At 45.2% G+C, this 18,536-nt stretch overlaps 1 protein-coding gene across 1 annotated transcript in view; it reads left to right on the top strand.

Annotated features, from left to right (window-relative positions):
- Positions 1–4,014: 4,014 nt before the first annotated feature.
- LOC147082107 (mucin-17-like) overlaps positions 4,015–18,536 on the top strand; it is an 89,455-nt gene continuing 74,933 nt past the window's right edge. The window contains exon 1 of the mRNA XM_085980439.1: positions 4,015–4,344. Coding sequence (XP_085836565.1) covers positions 4,245–4,344 — 100 coding nt within the window. The 5' untranslated portion in view covers positions 4,015–4,244. The remainder of the gene's footprint in view (positions 4,345–18,536) is intronic.

Raw genomic sequence — 18,536 nt, 5'->3', positions numbered from 1 at the left:
TGCAGCTATGGCTTAGTTGGTAGCACTCTCGTCTGTGAGTCAGAATGTTGTTGGGTCAAGTCCAACTCCAGAGACCTGACACTCCAATGTAGTGCTGAGGGAGCGCCGCACTGCCGGAGGTGCCGTCTTTCGGATGAGACGTTAAACCGAGGCCCCGCCTGCCCTCTCAGGCGGACGTAAAAGATCCCACGGCACTATTCAAAGAAGAGCAGGGGAGTTTCTCCCGGTGTCCTGGCCAACATTTATCCTTCAACCAACATCACTAAAACAAATTACATCATTTATTTCATTGCTGACTTTGGGAGCTTGCTGTGCACAAATTGGCTGCATTTCCTATATTACAGCAGTGGCTACACTTCAAAAGTCCTTAATTGGTTGGAAATCATCCCGGGAAGCTTCCTGAGGTCATGCAAGGCTCTAAAACAATGCAAGTGTAATTTTAACGCCTCCGATGCAGCGTCTGAGTAACTTGCTGCCGGCTCTTTGCCAGTTTCTGCCATTTCACCTCATAGAGTCAAATTCAACTCGATTTGCAGCCACAATGATCCTCCCCTTTAAGAGGTGCAGGCTGCCTTTAAGAAGCGTAATGCTCTTCCCAATATCGGGGCCCCTCCCCATTTGGGCAGCCAATGACCAGCACGGGTAGCACTGGCTGCACTGAGCAATCATGTAAATCAGCAGACAGCACACAGTTAATGCACTGCCTGCATTGCAATCAACAGGCGCGGATCACCGCAGACCAAGATGCCATGCCTGTTCTCCTGCAGGAAACAATTTCACATTCAGGACTTTTATACATCAAGCTGAAAGAGATAAAATATCTACTAATTGGAATTCTACAACAGGAGAAATAATTTTTTTCCAGCATTAATGCTCTAACTCTCTCCTTCACAGCAACATGGAGCAGCCAGGCCAGCTCATGTAACACCCAAACCAGCCCAGGTACCAGCTCAAGCATCACCCAAACCAGCCCAAGTACCATCGCAAGCACCACCCAAACCAACCCAAGTACCATCGCAAGCACTACCCAAACCAGCCCAGGTACCAGCTCAAGTACCACCCAAACCAGCCCAGGTACCATCGCAAGCACCACCCAAACCAACCCAAGTACCATCGCAAGCACTACCCAAACCAGCCCAGGTACCAGCTCAAGTACCACCCAAACCAGCCCAGGTACCATCGCAAGCACCACCCAAACCAGCCCAAGTACCATCGCAAGCACCACCCAAACCAGCCCAGGTACCATCGCAAGCACCACCCAAACCAGCCCAGGTACCATCGCAAGCACCACCCAAACCAGCCCAAGTACCATCGCAAGCACCACCCAAACCAGCCCAAGTGCCATCGCAAGCACCACCCAAACCAGCCCAGGTACCATCGAACGCACCACCCAAACCAGCCCAGGTACCATCGAACGCACCACCCAAACCAGCCCAAGTACCATCGCAAGCACCACCCAAACCAGCCCAGGTACCATCGCAAGCACCACCCAAACCAGCCCAGGTACCATCGCAAGCACCACCCAAACCAGCCCAAATACCATCTCAAGCACCACCCAAACCAGCCCAAGTACCATCGAACGCACCACCCAAACCAGCCCAAGTACCATCGCAAGCACCACCCAAACCAGCCCAAGTACAATCGCAAGCACCACCCAAACCAGCCCAAGTGCCATCGCAAGCACCACCCAAACCAGCCCAGGTACCATCGAACGCACCACCCAAACCAGCCCAGGTACCATCGAACGCACCACCCAAACCAGCCCAAGTACCATCGCAAGCACCACCCAAACCAGCCCAGGTACCATCGCAAGCACCACCCAAACCAGCCCAGGTACCATCGCAAGCACCACCCAAACCAGCCCAGGTACCATCGCAAGCACCACCCAAACCAGCCCAAGTACCATCGCAAGCACTGCCCAAACCAGCCCAAGTACCATCGCAAGCACCACCCAAACCAGCCCAGGTACCATCGCAAGCACCACCCAAACCAGCCCAAGTACCATCGCAAGCACCACCCAAACCAGCCCAGGTACCATCGCAAGCACCACCCAAACCAGCCCAAGTACCATCGAAAGCACCACCCAAACCAGCCCAGGTACCATCGCAAGCACCACCCAAACCAGCCCAGGTACCATCGCAAGCACCACCCAAACCAGCCCAGGTACCATCGAACGCACCACCCAAACCAGCCCAGGTACCATCGTAAGCACCACCCAAACCAGCCCAAGTACCATCGCAAGCACCACCCAAACCAGCCCAAGTACCATCGCAAGCACTACCCAAACCAGCCCAAGTACCATCGCAAGCACTACCCAAACCAGCCCAAGTACCATCGCAAGCACCACCCAAACCAGCCCAGGTACCATCGCAAGCACCACCCAAACCAGCCCAAATACCATCTCAAGCACCACCCAAACCAGCCCAAGTACCATCGAACGCACCACCCAAACCAGCCCAAGTACCATCGCAAGCACCACCCAAACCAGCCCAAGTACCATCGCAAGCACCACCCAAACCAGCCCAGGTAGCAGCTCAAGTACCACCCAAACCAGCCCAGGTACCATCGCAAGCACCACCCAAACCAGCCCAAGTACCATCGCAAGCACCACCCAAACCAGCCCAAGTGCCATCGCAAGCACCACCCAAACCAGCCCAGGTACCATCGCAAGCACCACCCAAACCAGCCCAAGTACCATCGCAAGCACTGCCCAAACCAGCCCAAGTACCATCGCAAGCACCACCCAAACCAGCCCAGGTACCATCGCAAGCACCACCCAAACCAGCCCAAGTACCATCGCAAGCACCACCCAAACCAGCCCAGGTACCATCGCAAGCACCACCCAAACCAGCCCAAGTACCATCGAAAGCACCACCCAAACCAGCCCAGGTACCATCGCAAGCACCTCCCAAACCAGCCCAGGTACCATCGCAAGCACCACCCAAACCAGCCCAGGTACCATCGAACGCACCACCCAAACCAGCCCAGGTACCATCGTAAGCACCACCCAAACCAGCCCAAGTACCATCGCAAGCACCACCCAAACCAGCCCAAGTACCATCGCAAGCACTACCCAAACCAGCCCAAGTACCATCGCAAGCACTACCCAAACCAGCCCAAGTACCATCGCAAGCACCACCCAAACCAGCCCAGGTACCATCGCAAGCACCACCCAAACCAGCCCAAATACCATCTCAAGCACCACCCAAACCAGCCCAAGTACCATCGAACGCACCACCCAAACCAGCCCAAGTACCATCGCAAGCACCACCCAAACCAGCCCAAGTACCATCGCAAGCACCACCCAAACCAGCCCAGGTACCATCGCAAGCACCACCCAAACCAGCCCAGGTACCATCGCAAGCACCACCCAAACCAGCCCAGGTGCCATCGCAAGCACCACCCAAACCAGCCCAAGTACCATCGCAAGCACCATGCAAACCAGCCCAAGTACCATCTCAAGCACCACCCAAACCAGCCCAGGTACCATCGCAAGCACCACCCAAACCAGCCCAGGTACCATCGCAAGCACCACCCAAACCAGCCCAGGTACCATCACAAGCACCACCCAAACCAGCCCAAGTACCATCGCAAGCACCACCCAAACCAGCCCAAGTACCATCGCAAGCACCACCCAAACCAGCCCAAGTACCATCGCAAGCACTACCCAAACCAGCCCAAGTACCATCACAAGCACCACCCAAACCAGCCCAAGTACCATCGCAAGCACCACCCAAACCAGCCCAAGTACCATCGCAAGCACTACCCAAACCAGCCCAAGTACCATCGAACGCACCACCCAAACCAGCCCAGGTACCATCGCAAGCACCACCCAAACCAGCCCAGGTACCATCGCAAGCACCACCCAAACCAGCCCAAGTACCATCGCAAGCACCACCCAAACCAGCCCAAGTACCATCGCAAGCACTACCCAAACCAGCCCAAGTACCATCGCAAGCACCACCCAAACCAGCCCAAGTACCATCGCAAGCACCACCCAAACCAGCCCAGGTACCATCGCAAGCACCACCCAAACCAGCCCAGGCACCATCGCAAGCACCACCCAAACCAGCCCAGGTATCATCGCAAGCACCACGCAAACCAGCCCAGGTACCATCGCAAGCACCACCCAATCCAGCCCAAGTACCATCGCAAGCACCACGCAAACCAGCCCAGGTACCATCGCAAGCACCACGCAAACCAGCCCAGGTACCACACCCATCACCTCCCCTACCGTAGTACCTATGAGTGCAACAACCAAACAGATCATGACTACAGCTGCCACAACTCGACCTACAACTGTGGCACCTACCACCAGAATATCTACAACAGAAATAGCCAGAGGTATTTATTCGTCCATGGTTTGTTTCAATACACACAGTTCCAAAATATTTGTATTCCATTGTTCTACTGTCATAAATTTTAGAAGTTTTTTAATACTGTAATTTTATGGAACTGCCTGCAGCTAACCTCATACAGGTGCCCGGTTATCATTGGGCAATCGATGGGCAGCAAGTATAATGTTGGCAAAAGGCCCGAATCATTTTGTGCTTAGGCAGCGTTTTAATAGGCATGGCAATCTGCCGACAATGAATGAGCATCTGCTCGCCGATCAGTTTGCAAGGGGGCGGTGGGATATCCAGATGTTTCCCCACGGAACAGAGAAGCATGCTTTGTAATGAAAGGAGAAAAGCACAGAGGCTCTGGCAGTAGGTGGGATAATTGCTTTTTGGCTCCCACGAAAATAATTGGAGACGCTAGTTTTAAACATTTTGGCGCGGCTTCCAGAGTCCCTTTCGGGGCAAATTCTTTGCTCATGGTATATTCAATTAAACACAAAGGAGGGCACAAACGACTTCTCCATCATCCAGTTTGACCTCCAATAACCAACTTTACTCTCTGATATCCAGTTGGGCCTCCAATATATAGTTTGACCTTCAATATCTAGCATGACCTGCAGTAACCAGTTTCACCTCCAATATCCAGCTAGACCACCAATATCCAGTTTGTTCTCCAATATCTAGTTTGTCCTCCAATATCCAGTTTGTTCTCCAATATCCAGTTTGTTCTCCAGTATTCAGTTTGTTCTCCAATATCCAGTTTGTCCTCCAATATCCAGTTTGTCCTCCAATATCCAGTTTGTTCTCCAATATCCAATTTGTTCTCCAATATCCAGTTTGTTCTCCAATATCCAGTTTGTTCTCCAATATCCAGTTTGTTCTCCAATATCCAGTTTGTTCTCCAATATCCAGTTTGTCCTCCAATATCCAGTTTGTTCTCCAATATCCAGTTTGTTCTCCAATATCCAGTTTGTTCTCCAATATCCAGTTTGTCCTCCAATATCCAGTTTGTCCTCCAATATCCAGTTTGTTCTCCAATATCCAGTTTGTTCTCCAATATGCAGTTTGTTCTCCAATATCCAGTTTGTTCTCCAATATCCAGTTTGTTCTCCAATATCCAGTTTGTTCTCCAATATCCAGTTTGCTCCCCAATATCCAGTTTGTCCTCCAATATCCAGTTTGTTCTCCAATAACCAGTTTGTTCTCCAATATCCAGTTTGTTCTCCAATATCCAGTTTGTCCTCCAATATCCAGTTTGTTCTCCAATATCCAGTTTGTTCTCCAATATCCAGTTTGTTCTCCAATATCCAGTTTGTTCTCCAATATCCAGTTTGTCCTCCAATATCCAGTTTGTTCTTCAATATGCAGTTTGTTCTCCAATATCCAGTTTGTTCTCCAATATCCAGTTTGTTCTCCAATATCCAGTTTGTCCTCCAATATCCAGTTTGTTCTCCAATATCCAGTTTGTTCTCCAATATCCAGTTTGTTCTCCAATATCCAGTTTGTTCTCCAATATCCAGTTTGTTCTCCAATATCCAGTTTGTTCTCCAATATCCAGTTTGTTCCCCAATATCCAGTTTTTCCTCCAATATCCAGTTTGTCCTCCAATATCCAGTTTGTTCTCCAATATCCAGTTTGTCCTCCAATATCCAGTTTGTTCTCCAATATCCAGTTTGTTCTCCAATATCCAGTTTGTTCTCCAATATCCAGTTTGTTCTCCAATATCCAGTTTGTCCTCCAATATCCAGTTTGTTCTCCAATATCCAGTTTGTTCTCCAATATCCAGTTTGTTCTCCAATATCCAGTTTGTTCTACAATATCCAGTTTGTCCTCCAATATCCAGTTTGTTCTCCAATGTCCAGTTTGTTCTCCAATATCCAGTTTGTTCTACAATATCCAGTTTGTCCTCCAATATCCAGTTTGTTCTCCAATATCCAGTTTGTTCTCCAATATCCAGTTTGTTCTCCAATATCCAGTTTGTTCTACAATATCCAGTTTGTCCCCCAATATCCAGTTTGTTCTCCAATATCCAGTTTGTTCTCCAATATCCAGTTTGTTCTCCAATGTCCAGTTTGTTCTCCAATATCCAGTTTGTTCTCCAATATCCAGTTTGTTCTCCAATATCCAGTTTGTTCTCCAATATCCAGTTTGTCCTCCAATATTCAGTTTGTTCTCCAATATCCAGTTTGTTCTCCGATATCCAGTTGGTTCTCCGATATCCAGTTTCTCCTGCAATATCCAGTTTGTTCTCCAATATCCAGTTTGTTCTCCGATACCCAGTTTGTTCTCCGATATCCACTTTGTCCTCCGATATCCAGTTTGTTCTCCGATATCCAGTTTGTTCTCCGATATCCAGTTTGTTCTCCGATATCAAGTTTGTTCTCCGATATCCAATTTGTTCTCCGATATCCAGTTTGTTCTCCGATATCAAGTTTGTTCTCCGATATCCAGTTTGTCCTCCGATATCCAGTTTGTCCTCCGATATCCAGTTTGTCCTCCGATATCCAGTTTGTTCTCCGATATCCAGTTTCTCCTCCAATATCCAGTTTGTTCTCCAATATCCAGTTTGTTCTCCAATATCCAGTTTGTTCTCCAATATCCAGTTTGTCCTCCGATATCCAGTTTGTCCTCCAATATCCAGTGTGTTCTCCGATATCCAGTTTGTCCTCCGATATCCAGTTTGTTCTCCGATATCCAGTTTGTTCTCCAATACCCTGTTTGTTCTCCAATATCCAGTTTCTCCTCCAATATCCAGTTTGTTCTCCAATATCCAGTTTGTTCTCCAATATCCAGTTTGTTCTCCAATATCCAGTTTGTCCTCCGATGTCCAGTTTGTCCTCCAATATCCAGTTTGTCCTCCAATATCCAGTTATTTCTTCAATATCCAGTTATTTCTTCAATATCCAGTTATTTCTTCAATATCCAGTTTGTTCTTCAATATCCAGTTTGTCCTCCAATATCCAGTTTGTCCTCCAATATCCAGTTATTTCTTCAATATCCAGTTATTTCTTCAATATCCAGTTATTTCTTCAATATCCAGTTTGTTCTCCAATATCCAGTTTCTTCTCCAATATCCAGTTTCTTCTCCAATATCCAGTTTGTTCTCCAATATCCAGTTTGTTCTCCAATATCCAGTTTGTTCTCCAATATCCAGTTTGTTCTCCAATATCCAGTTTGTTCTTCAACATCCAGTTTGTTCTCCAATATCCAGTTTGTCCTCCAATATCCAGTTTGTCCTCCAATATCCAGTTTGTTCTCCAATATCCAGTTTGTCCTCCTATACCCAGTTTGTTCTCCAATATCCAGTTTGTTCTCCAATATCCAGTTTGTTCTCCAATATCCAGTTTGTTCTCCAATATCCAGTTTGTTCTCCAATATCCAGTTTGTTCTTCAACATCCAGTTTGTTCTCCAATATCCAGTTTGTCCTCCAATATCCAGTTTGTTCTCCAATATCCAGTTTGTTCTCCAATATCCAGTTTGTCCTCCAATATCCAGTTTGTTCTCCAATATCCAGTTTGTTCTCCAACATCCAGTTTCTTCTCCAACATCCAGTTTCTTCTCCAACATCCAGTTTGTTCTCCAACATCCAGTTTTATCTCCAACATCCAGTTTGTTCTCCAATATCCAGTTTCTTCTCCAATATCCAGTTTCTTCTCCAATATCCAGTTTGTCCTCCAATATCCAGTTATTTCTTCAATATCCAGTTATTGCTTCAATATCCAGTTTGTTCTTCAATATCCAGTTTGTTCTCCAATATCCAGTTTCTTCTCCAATATCCAGTTTCTTCTCCAATATCCAGTTTCTTCTCCAACATCCAGTTTGTTCTCCAATATCCAGTTTGTTCTCCAATATCCAGTTTGTTCTCCAATATCCAGTTTGTTCTCCAATATCCAGTTTGTTCTCCAATATCCAGTTTGTTCTCCAATATCCAGTTTGTTCTCCAATATCCAGTTTGTTCTCCAATATCCAGTTTGTCCTCCAATATCCAGTTTGTTCTCCAATATCCAGTTTGTTCTCCAATATCCAGTTTGTACTCCAATATCCAGTTTGTTCTCCAATATCCAGTTTGTCCTCCAATATCCAGTTTGTTCTCCAATATCCAGTTTGTTCTCCAATATCCAGTTTGTTCTCCAATATCCAGTTTGTCCTCCAATATCCAGTTTGTTCTCCAATATCCAGTTTGTCCTCCAATATCCAGTTTGTTCTCCAATAGGGGAAGGGGAAGGCAGCAGCAGCCAACTTCCTGGCACTGGGGGTGCTCCTGCTGCCCAGGAAGGGGGGAAAAAGAGTGGGAGAGCAATAGTGGTAGGGGATTCTATAGTAAGGGGAACAGATAGGCGTTTCTGTGGCCATCGACGTGAATCCAGGATGGTTTGTTGCCTCCCTGGTGCCAGGGTCAAGGATGTCACTGAGCGGCTGCAGGGCTTTCTGGAGGGGGAGGGTGAACAGCCAGTGGTCGTGGTCCACATTGGTACCAACGACATAGGTAAAAAGAGGGATGAGGTCCTGCATCAAGAATTTAGGGAGCTAGGTAACAGATTAAAGAGCAGGACCTCAAAGGTTGTAATCTCTGGATTACTCCCAGTGCCACGTGCTAGTAAGTATAGGAATGGGAGGATAGAGCAGATGAATGCGTGTCTAAAGATTTGGTGTAGGGGTGAGGGTTTTACTTTCCTGGATCACTGGGCCTGCTTCTGGGAAAGGTGGGACTTATACAAGTCGGACGGGTTGCACCTGAACCAGAGCGGGACAAATATCCTTGTGGGGAGGTTTGCTAGCACTGTTGGGGGGGGTTTAAACTAACTTGGCAGGGGGATGGGATACAGAGGGGAGCTGAAATAGGGGGGGATGTGCTGCCAATTATAGAGAAAAAAACAAGTCAGCTTGGTAGACAGGGCAAATATATAAGGGCAAGGCTGGATGGCATCTATTTTAATGCAAGGAGTCTTGCAAATAAGGTGGATGAACTGAAGGTGTTGATAAACACATGGGAGTATGATATTGTTGCTATCACGGAGACATGGTTGAGGGAAGGGCAAGACTGGCAGCTCAATATTCCGGGGTACAGAATCTTCAGGCGAGACAGAGGGGGAGGTATAAGAGGAGGGGGTGTCGCAATATTAATTAAGGAGTCAATTACTGCAGTAAGGAGGGATGATATATTAGCAGGGTCCTCTAATGAGGCCATATGGGTGGAGCTTAAAAACAAAAAGGGGGCAAGCACTTTGCTGGGAGTGTACTATAGGCCTCCAAACAGTCAGGGGGAGATAGAGGAACAGATATGTAGGCAAATCTCAGAGAAATGTGCAAATAATAGGGTAATAATAATGGGGGATTTCAACTTCCCCAATATTAACTGGGATAGTCAGAGTGTGAAAGGCTCAGAGGGTGTAGAATTCTTAAAGTGCATCCAGGAGAGCTTTTTGAGCCAGCATGTAGGAAGTCCTACAAGAGAGGGGGCGGTACTGGACCTAATTCTAGGGAATGTGGCCGGCCAAGTGGAAAAAGTGCTAGTAGGTGAGCACTTTGGTGATAGTGACCATAATATGGTAAGATTTAAGGTGGTCATGGAAAAGGACAGGGATGGGCCGGAAATAAAGGTTCTAAATTGGGGGAAGGCCGATTTTAATAGGATAAGGCAGGATCTGGCCAAAATGGACTGGGATCAGCTACTTGTAGGAAAATCCGCATCGGAGCAATGGGAGGCTTTCAGAAGGGAGATTGAGATCATACAATGGTAACATGTTCCCGTAAAGGTCAAGGGTGGTTCCAAAAACCACAGGGAACCTTGGATGTCAGGGGATATACGAGAATGGATTAGGAAAAAAAGGAGGGCTTTTGGTAGATACAAAAGGCTAAAGACGGAGGAAGCCCTAGAGGAGTACAAAAAGTGCAGGGGGATACTTAAAAAAGAAATTAGGAGATCAAGGAGGGGCCATGAAATAACACTGGCGAGCAAAATAAAGGAAAATCCGAAGATGTTTTATAAGTATATTAAGGGTAAGAGGATAACTAGGGAAAAAATAGGGCCCATTAGGGACAAAAGTGGCAATCTGTGTGTGGAGCCGGAAGATGTAGGAGGGGTTCTAAATGAATTTTTTGCATCTGTTTTCACTATGGAGAAGGACGATGTAGACATAGAAATAGGGCGGGGGGACTGTGATATGCTCGAACATATTAACATCGAGAGGGAGGAGGTATTGGCGGTTTTAGCTGGCCTAAAAATGGATAAATCCCCAGGCCCGGATGAAATGTATCCCAGGCTGCTGTGTGAGGCAAAGGAGGAGATTGCGGGGGCTCTAACACATATATTCAGGACCTCTCTGGCCACAGGGGATGTGCCAGAGGACTGGAGAACCGCTAATGTAGTACCATTATTCAAGAAGGGTAGTAGGGAAAAACCGGGGAACTACAGGCCAGTGAGCCTAACATCAGTGGTAGGAAAATTATTGGAAAAAATCCTGAGGGACAAAATTTGTCTCCACTTGGAGAGGCAAGGATTAATCAGGGATAGTCAACATGGCTTTGTCAAGGGAAGATCATGTCTGACTAATTTGATTGAATTTTTTGAGGGGGTGACTAGGTGTGTGGATGAGGGTAACGCAGTGGATGTGGTATACATGGATTTCAGTAAGGCCTTCGATAAAGTCCCGCACAGGAGACTGGTCAAGAAGGTAAGAGCCCATGGAATCCAGGGTGCCTTGGCACATTGGATACAAAACTGGCTCAGTGGCAGAAGGCAGAGGGTGATGGTCGAAGGTTGTTTTTGTGACTGGAAGCCTGTGGCCAGTGAGGTACCACAGGGATCGGTGCTGGGTCCCTTGCTGTTTGTGGTCTACATTAATGACTTGGATATGAATGTAAAGGGTATGATCAGTAAGTTCGCGGATGATACAAAAATTGGTAGGGTGGTAAATAGCGAGGAGGGTAGCCTCAGTCTGCAGGACGATATAGATGGGTTGGTCAGATGGGCGGAACAGTGGCAAATGGAATTTAACCCGGAAAAGTGCGAGGTGATGCACTTTGGGGGGACTAACAAGGCAAAGGAATACACAATGAATGGAAAGACCCTAGGCAAGACGGAGGGTCAGAGGGATCTGGGTGTGCAAGTACACAGATCCCTGAAGGCGGCGGAACAGGTGGATAAGGTGGTAAAAAAGGCATATGGGATACTTGCCTTCATTAGCCGAGGCATTGAATATAAGAGCAGGGAGGTTATGATGGAGCTGTATAAAACACTGGTTAGGCCACAGCTGGAATACTGTGTGCAGTTCTGGTCGCCACACTACAGGAAGGATGTGATCGTGTTAGAGAGGGTGCAGAGGAGGTTCACCAGGATGTTACCAGGGCTGGAGCACTTCAGCTATGAAGAGAGACTGGGCAGATTGGGTTTGTTTTCCTTGGAGCAGAGGAGGCTGAGGGGGGACATGATTGAGGTGTACAAAATTATGAGGGGCATAGATAGGATGGATGCTGAGGAGCTTTTTCCCTTAGTAGAGGGGTCAATAACTAGGGGGCATAGATGCAAGGTAAAGGGCGGGAGGTTTAGAGGGGATTTGAGAAAGAACTTTTTCACCCAGAGGGTGGTTGGAGTCTGGAACTCACTGCCTGAAAGGGTTGTGGAGGCAGAAACCCTCACAACATTTAAGAAGCATTTGGATGTGCACTTGAAATGCCATAGCATACAAGGCTACGGGCCAAATGCTGGAATATGGGATTAGATTAGACAGGGCTTGATGGCCGGCGCGGACACGATGGGCCGAAGGGCCTCTATCCGTGCTGTATTACTCTATCCAGTTTGTTCTCCAATATCCAGTTTGTCCTCCAATATCCAGTTTGTTCTCCAATATCCAGTTTTTTCTCCAATATCCAGTTTGTTCTCCAATATCCAGTTTGTTCTCCAACATCCAGTTTGTTCTCCAATATCCAGTTTGTTCTCCAATATCCAGTTTGTTCTCCAATATCCAGTTTGTCCTCCAATATCCAGTTTGTCCTCCAATATCCAGTTTGTCCTCCAATATCCAGTTTGTTCTCCAATATCCAGTTTGTTCTCCAATATCCAGTTTGTTCTCCAATATCCAGTTTGTTCTCCAATATCCAGTTTGTTCTCCAATATCCAGTTTGTTCTCCAATATCCAGTTTGTTCTCCAATATCCAGTTTGTCCTCCTATATCCAGTTTGTCCTCCAATATCCAGTTTGTTCTCCAATATCCAGTTTGTCCTCCAATATCCAGTTTGTTCTCCAATATCCAGTTTGTCCTCCAATATGCAGTTTGTCCTCCAATATCCAGTTTGTCCTCCAATACCCAGTTTGTTCTCCGATATCCAGTTTGTACTCCAATATCCAGTTTGTTCTCCGATATCCAGTTTGTTCTCCAATACCCTGTTTGTTCTCCAATATCCAGTTTGTTCTCCAATATCCAGTTTGCTCTCCAATATTCAGTTTGTTCTCCAATATCCAGTTTGTTCTCCAATATCCAGTTTGTTCTCCAATATCCAGTTTGTCCTCCGATATCCAGTTTGTCCTCCGATATCCACTTGGTTCTCCGATATCCAGTTTGTTCTCCGATATCCAGTTTGTTCTCCGATATCAAGTTTGTTCTCCGATATCCAGTTTGTTCTCAGATATCCAGTTTGTTCTCCGATATCCAGTTTGTCCTCCGATATCCAGTTTGTCCTCCGATATCCGATTTGTTCTCCGATATCCGGTTTGTTCTCCGATATCCGGTTTGTTCTCCAATATCCAGTTATTTCTTCAATGTCCAGTTATTTCTTCAATATCCAGTTAGTTCACCAATATCCAGTTTGTTCTCCAATATCCAGTTTCTTCTCCAATATCCAGTTTCTTCTCCAACATCCAGTTTGTTCTCCAACATCCAGTTTGTTCTCCAACATCCAGTTTTATCTCCAACATCCAGTTTGTTCTCCAATATCCAGTTTCTTCTCCAATATCCAGCTTCTTCTCCAATATCCAGTTTGTCCTCCAATATCCAGTTATTTCTTCAATATCCAGTTATTTCTTCAATATCCAGTTTGTTCTTCAATATCCAGTTTGTTCTCCAATATCCAGTTTCTTCTCCAATATCCAGTTTGTTCTCCAATATCCAGTTTGTTCTCCAATATCCAGTTTGTTCTCCAATATCCAGTTTGTTCTCCGATATCCAGTTTGTCCTCCGATACCCAGTTTGTTCTCCGATATCCAGTTTGTCCTCCGATATCCAGTTTGTTCTCCGATATCCAGTTTGTTCTCCGATATCCAGTTTGTTCTCCGATATCAAGTTTGTTCTCCGATATCCAGTTTGTTCTCCGATATCCAGTTTGTCCTCCGATATCCAGTTTGTCCTCCGATATCCAGTTTGTCCTCCGATATCTAGTGTGTTCTCCGATATCCAGTTTGTCCTCCGATATCCAGTTTGTTCTCCGATATCCAATTTGTTCTCCAATACCCTGTTTGTTCTCCAATATCCAGTTTGTCCTCCAATATCCAGTTTGTTCTCCAATATCCAGTTTGTTCTCCAATATCCAGTTTGTTCTCCGATATCCAGTTTGTCCTCCGATGTCCAGTTTGTTCTCCGATATCCAATTTGTTCTCCAATACCCTGTTTGTTCTCCAATATCCAGTTTGTCCTCCAATATCCAGTTTGTTCTCCAATATCCAGTTTGTTCTCCAATATCCAGTTTGTTCTCCGATATCCAGTTTGTCCTCCGATATCCATTTTGTCCTCCAATATCCAGTTTGTTCTCCAATATCCAGTTTGTCCTCCAATATCCAGTTTGTTCTCCAATATCCAGTTTGTTCTCCGATATCCAGTTTGTTCTCCGATATCCAGTTTGTCCTCCGATATCCAGTTTGTTCTCCGATATCCAGTTTGTTCTCCGATATCCAGTTTGTTCTCCGATATCCAGTTTGTTCTCCGATATCCAGTTTGTTCTCAGATATCCAGTTTGTTCTCCGATATCCAGTTTGTTCTCCGATATCCAGTTTGTTCTCCGATATCCAGTTTGTTCTCCGATATCCAGTTTGTTCTCCGATATCCAGTTTGTCCTCCGATATCCAGTTTGTTCTCCGATATCCAGTTTGTTCTCCGATATCCAGTTTGTTCTCCGATATCCAGTTTGTTCTCCGATATCCAGTTTGTTCTCCGATATCCAGTTTGTCCTCCGATATCCGGTTTGTTCTCCGATATCTGGTTTGTTCTCTGATATCCGGTTTGTTCTCCAATATCCAGTTTGTCCTCCAATATCCAGTTTGTTCTCCAATATCCAGTTTGTTCTCCAATATCCAGTTATTTCTTCAATATCCAGCTATTTCTTCAATATCCAGTTTGTTCTTCAACATCCAGTTTGTTCTCCAATATCCAGTTTGTCCTCCAATATCCAGTTTGTTCTCCAATATCCAGTTTGTTCTCCAATATCCAGTTTGTCCTCCAATATCCAGTTATTTCTCCAATATCCAGTTTGTTCTTCAATATCCAGTTTCTTCTCCAACATCCAGTTTCTTCTCCAACATCCAGTTTGTTCTCCAACATCCAGTTTTAACTCCAACATCCAGTTTGTTCTCCAATATCCAGTTTCTTCTCCAATATCCAGTTTCTTCTCCAATATCCAGTTTGTCCTCCAATATCCAGTTATTTCTTCAATATCCAGTTATTTCTTCAATATCCAGTTATTTCTTCAATATCCAGTTTGTTCTTCAATATCCAGTTTGTTCTCCAATATCCAGTTTGTTCTCCAATATCCAGTTTCTTCTCCAATATCCAGTTTCTTCTCCAATATCCAGTTTCTTCTCCAATATCCAGTTTGTTCTCCAATATCCAGTTTGTTCTTCAACATCCAGTTTGTTCTCCAATATCCAGTTTGTCCTCCAATATCCAGTTTGTCCTCCAATATCCAGTTTGTTCTCCAATATCCAGTTTGTCCTCCTATATCCAGTTTGTTCTCCAATATCCAGTTTGTTCTCCAATATTGAGTTTGTTCTCCAATATCCAGTTTGTTCTCCGATATCCAGTTTGTTCTCCGATATCCAGTTTGTTCTCCGATGTCAAGTTTGTTCTCCGATATCCAGTTTGTCCTCCGATATCCAGTTTGTTCTCCGATATCCAGTTTGTTCTCCAATATCAAGTTTGTTCTCCGATATCCAGTTTGTTCTCCGATGTCCAGTTTGTCCTCCGATATCCAGTTTGTCCTCCGATATCCAGTTTGTTCTCCGATATCCAGTTTGTTCTCCGATATCCAGTTTGTTCTCAGATATCCAGTTTGTTCTCCGATATCCAGTTTGTCCTCCGATATCCAGTTTGTCCTCCGATATCCGGTTTGTTCTCCGATATCCGGTTTGTTCTCCGATATCCGGTTTGTTCTCCAATATCCAGTTTGTCGTCCAATATCCAGTTTGTTCTCCAATATCCAGTTTGTTCTCCAATATCCAGTTATTTCTTCAATATCCAGTTATTTCTTCAATATCCAGTTTGTTCTTCAACATCCAGTTTGTTCTCCAATATCAAGTTTGTCCTCCAATATCCAGTTTGTTCTCCAATATCCAGTTTGTTCTCCAATATCCAGTTTGTCCTCCAATATCCAGTTATTTCTTCAATATCCAGTTTGTTCTTCAATATCCAGTTTCTTCTCCAACATCCAGTTTGTTCTCCAACATCCAGTTTGTTCTCCAACATCCAGTTTTATCTCCAACATCCAGTTTGTTCTCCAATATCCAGTTTCTTCTCCAATATCCAGTTTCTTCTCCAATATCCAGTTTGTCCTCCAATATCCAGTTATTTCTTCAATATCCAGTTATTTCTTCAATATCCAGTTATTTCTTCAATATCCAGTTTGTTCTTCAATATCCAGTTTGTTCTCCAATATCCAGTTTCTTCTCCAATATCCAGTTTGTTCTCCAATATCCAGTTTGTTCTCCAATATCCAGTTTGTTCTCCAATATCCAGTTTGTTCTTCAACATCCAGTTTGTTCTCCAATATCCAGTTTGTCCTCCAATATCCAGTTTGTCCTCCAATATCCAGTTTGTTCTCCAATATCCAGTTTGTCCTCCTATACCCAGTTTGTTCTCCAATATCCAGTTTGTTCTCCAATATCCAGTTTGTTCTCCAATATCCAGTTTGTTCTCCAATATCCAGTTTGTTCTCCAATATCCAGTTTGTTCTTCAACATCCAGTTTGTCCTCCAATATCCAGTTTGTCCTCCAATATCCAGTTTGTTCTCCAATATCCAGTTTGTTCTCCAATATCCAGTTTGTCCTCCAATATCCAGTTTGTTCTCCAATATCCAGTTTGTTCTCCAACATCCAGTTTCTTCTCCAACATCCAGTTTCTTCTCCAACATCCAGTTTCTTCTCCAACATCCAGTTTGTTCTCCAACATCCAGTTTTATCTCCAACATCCAGTTTGTTCTCCAATATCCAGTTATTGCTTCAATATCCAGTTTGTTCTTCAATATCCAGTTTGTTCTCCAATATCCAGTTTCTTCTCCAACATCCAGTTTGTTCTCCAATATCCAGTTTGTTCTCCAATATCCAGTTTGTTCTCCAATATCCAGTTTGTTCTCCAATATCCAGTTTGTTCTCCAATATCCAGTTTGTTCTCCAATATCCAGTTTGTCCTCCAATATCCAGTTTGTTCTCCAATATCCAGTTTGTTCTCCAATATCCAGTTTGTACTCCAATATCCAGTTTGTTCTCCAATATCCAGTTTGTCCTCCAATATCCAGTTTGTTCTCCAATATCCAGTTTGTTCTCCAATATCCAGTTTGTCCTCCAATATCCAGTTTGTTCTCCAATATCCAGTTTGTTCTCCAACATCCAGTTTCTTCTCCAACATCCAGTTTCTTCTCCAACATCCAGTTTCTTCTCCAACATCCAGTTTGTTCTCCAACATCCAGTTTTATCTCCAACATCCAGTTTGTTCTCCAATATCCAGTTATTGCTTCAATATCCAGTTTGTTCTTCAATATCCAGTTTGTTCTCCAATATCCAGTTTCTTCTCCAACATCCAGTTTGTTCTCCAATATCCAGTTTGTTCTCCAATATCCAGTTTGTTCTCCAATATCCAGTTTGTTCTCCAATATCCAGTTTGTTCTCCAATATCCAGTTTGTTCTCCAATATCCAGTTTGTCCTCCAATATCCAGTTTGTTCTCCAATATCCAGTTTGTTCTCCAATATCCAGTTTGTACTCCAATATCCAGTTTGTTCTCCAATATCCAGTTTGTCCTCCAATATCCAGTTTGTTCTCCAATATCCAGTTTGTTCTCCAATATCCAGTTTGTTCTCCAATATCCAGTTTGTCCTCCAATATCCAGTTTGTTCTCCAATATCCAGTTTGTCCTCCAATATCCAGTTTGTTCTCCAATAGGGGAAGGGGAAGGCAGCAGCAGCCAACTTCCTGGCACTGGGGGTGCTCCTGCTGCCCAGGAAGGGGGGAAAAAGAGTGGGAGAGCAATAGTGGTAGGGGATTCTATAGTAAGGGGAACAGATAGGCGTTTCTGTGGCCATCGACGTGAATCCAGGATGGTTTGTTGCCTCCCTGGTGCCAGGGTCAAGGATGTCACTGAGCGGCTGCAGGGCTTTCTGGAGGGGGAGGGTGAACAGCCAGTGGTCGTGGTCCACATTGGTACCAACGACATAGGTAAAAAGAGGGATGAGGTCCTGCATCAAGAATTTAGGGAGCTAGGTAACAGATTAAAGAGCAGGACCTCAAAGGTTGTAATCTCTGGATTACTCCCAGTGCCACGTGCTAGTAAGTATAGGAATGGGAGGATAGAGCAGATGAATGCGTGGCTAAAGAGTTGGTGTAGGGGTGAGGGTTTTACTTTCCTGGATCACTGGGCCTGCTTCTGGGAAAGGTGGGACTTATACAAGTCGGACGGGTTGCACCTGAACCAGAGCGGGACAAATATCCTTGCGGGGAGGTTTGCTAGCACTGTTGGGGGGGGTTTAAACTAACTTGGCAGGGGGATGGGATACAGAGGGGAGCTGAAATAGGGGGGGATGTGCTGCCAATTATAGAGAAAAAAACAAGTCAGCTTGGTAGACAGGGCAAATATATAAGGGCAAGGCTGGATGGCATCTATTTTAATGCAAGGAGTCTTGCAAATAAGGTGGATGAACTGAAGGTGTTGATAAACACATGGGAGTATGATATTGTTGCTATCACGGAGACATGGTTGAGGGAAGGGCAAGACTGGCAG

The sequence above is a fragment of the Somniosus microcephalus genome, unplaced genomic scaffold (genome assembly GCF_052327205.1).
Source record: "Somniosus microcephalus isolate GS21.2 unplaced genomic scaffold, FLI_Smic_1.0 scaffold172, whole genome shotgun sequence".
Taxonomy (NCBI): Eukaryota; Metazoa; Chordata; class Chondrichthyes; order Squaliformes; family Somniosidae; genus Somniosus; species Somniosus microcephalus.
This window is presented reverse-complemented; position numbering and strand designations above follow the sequence as displayed.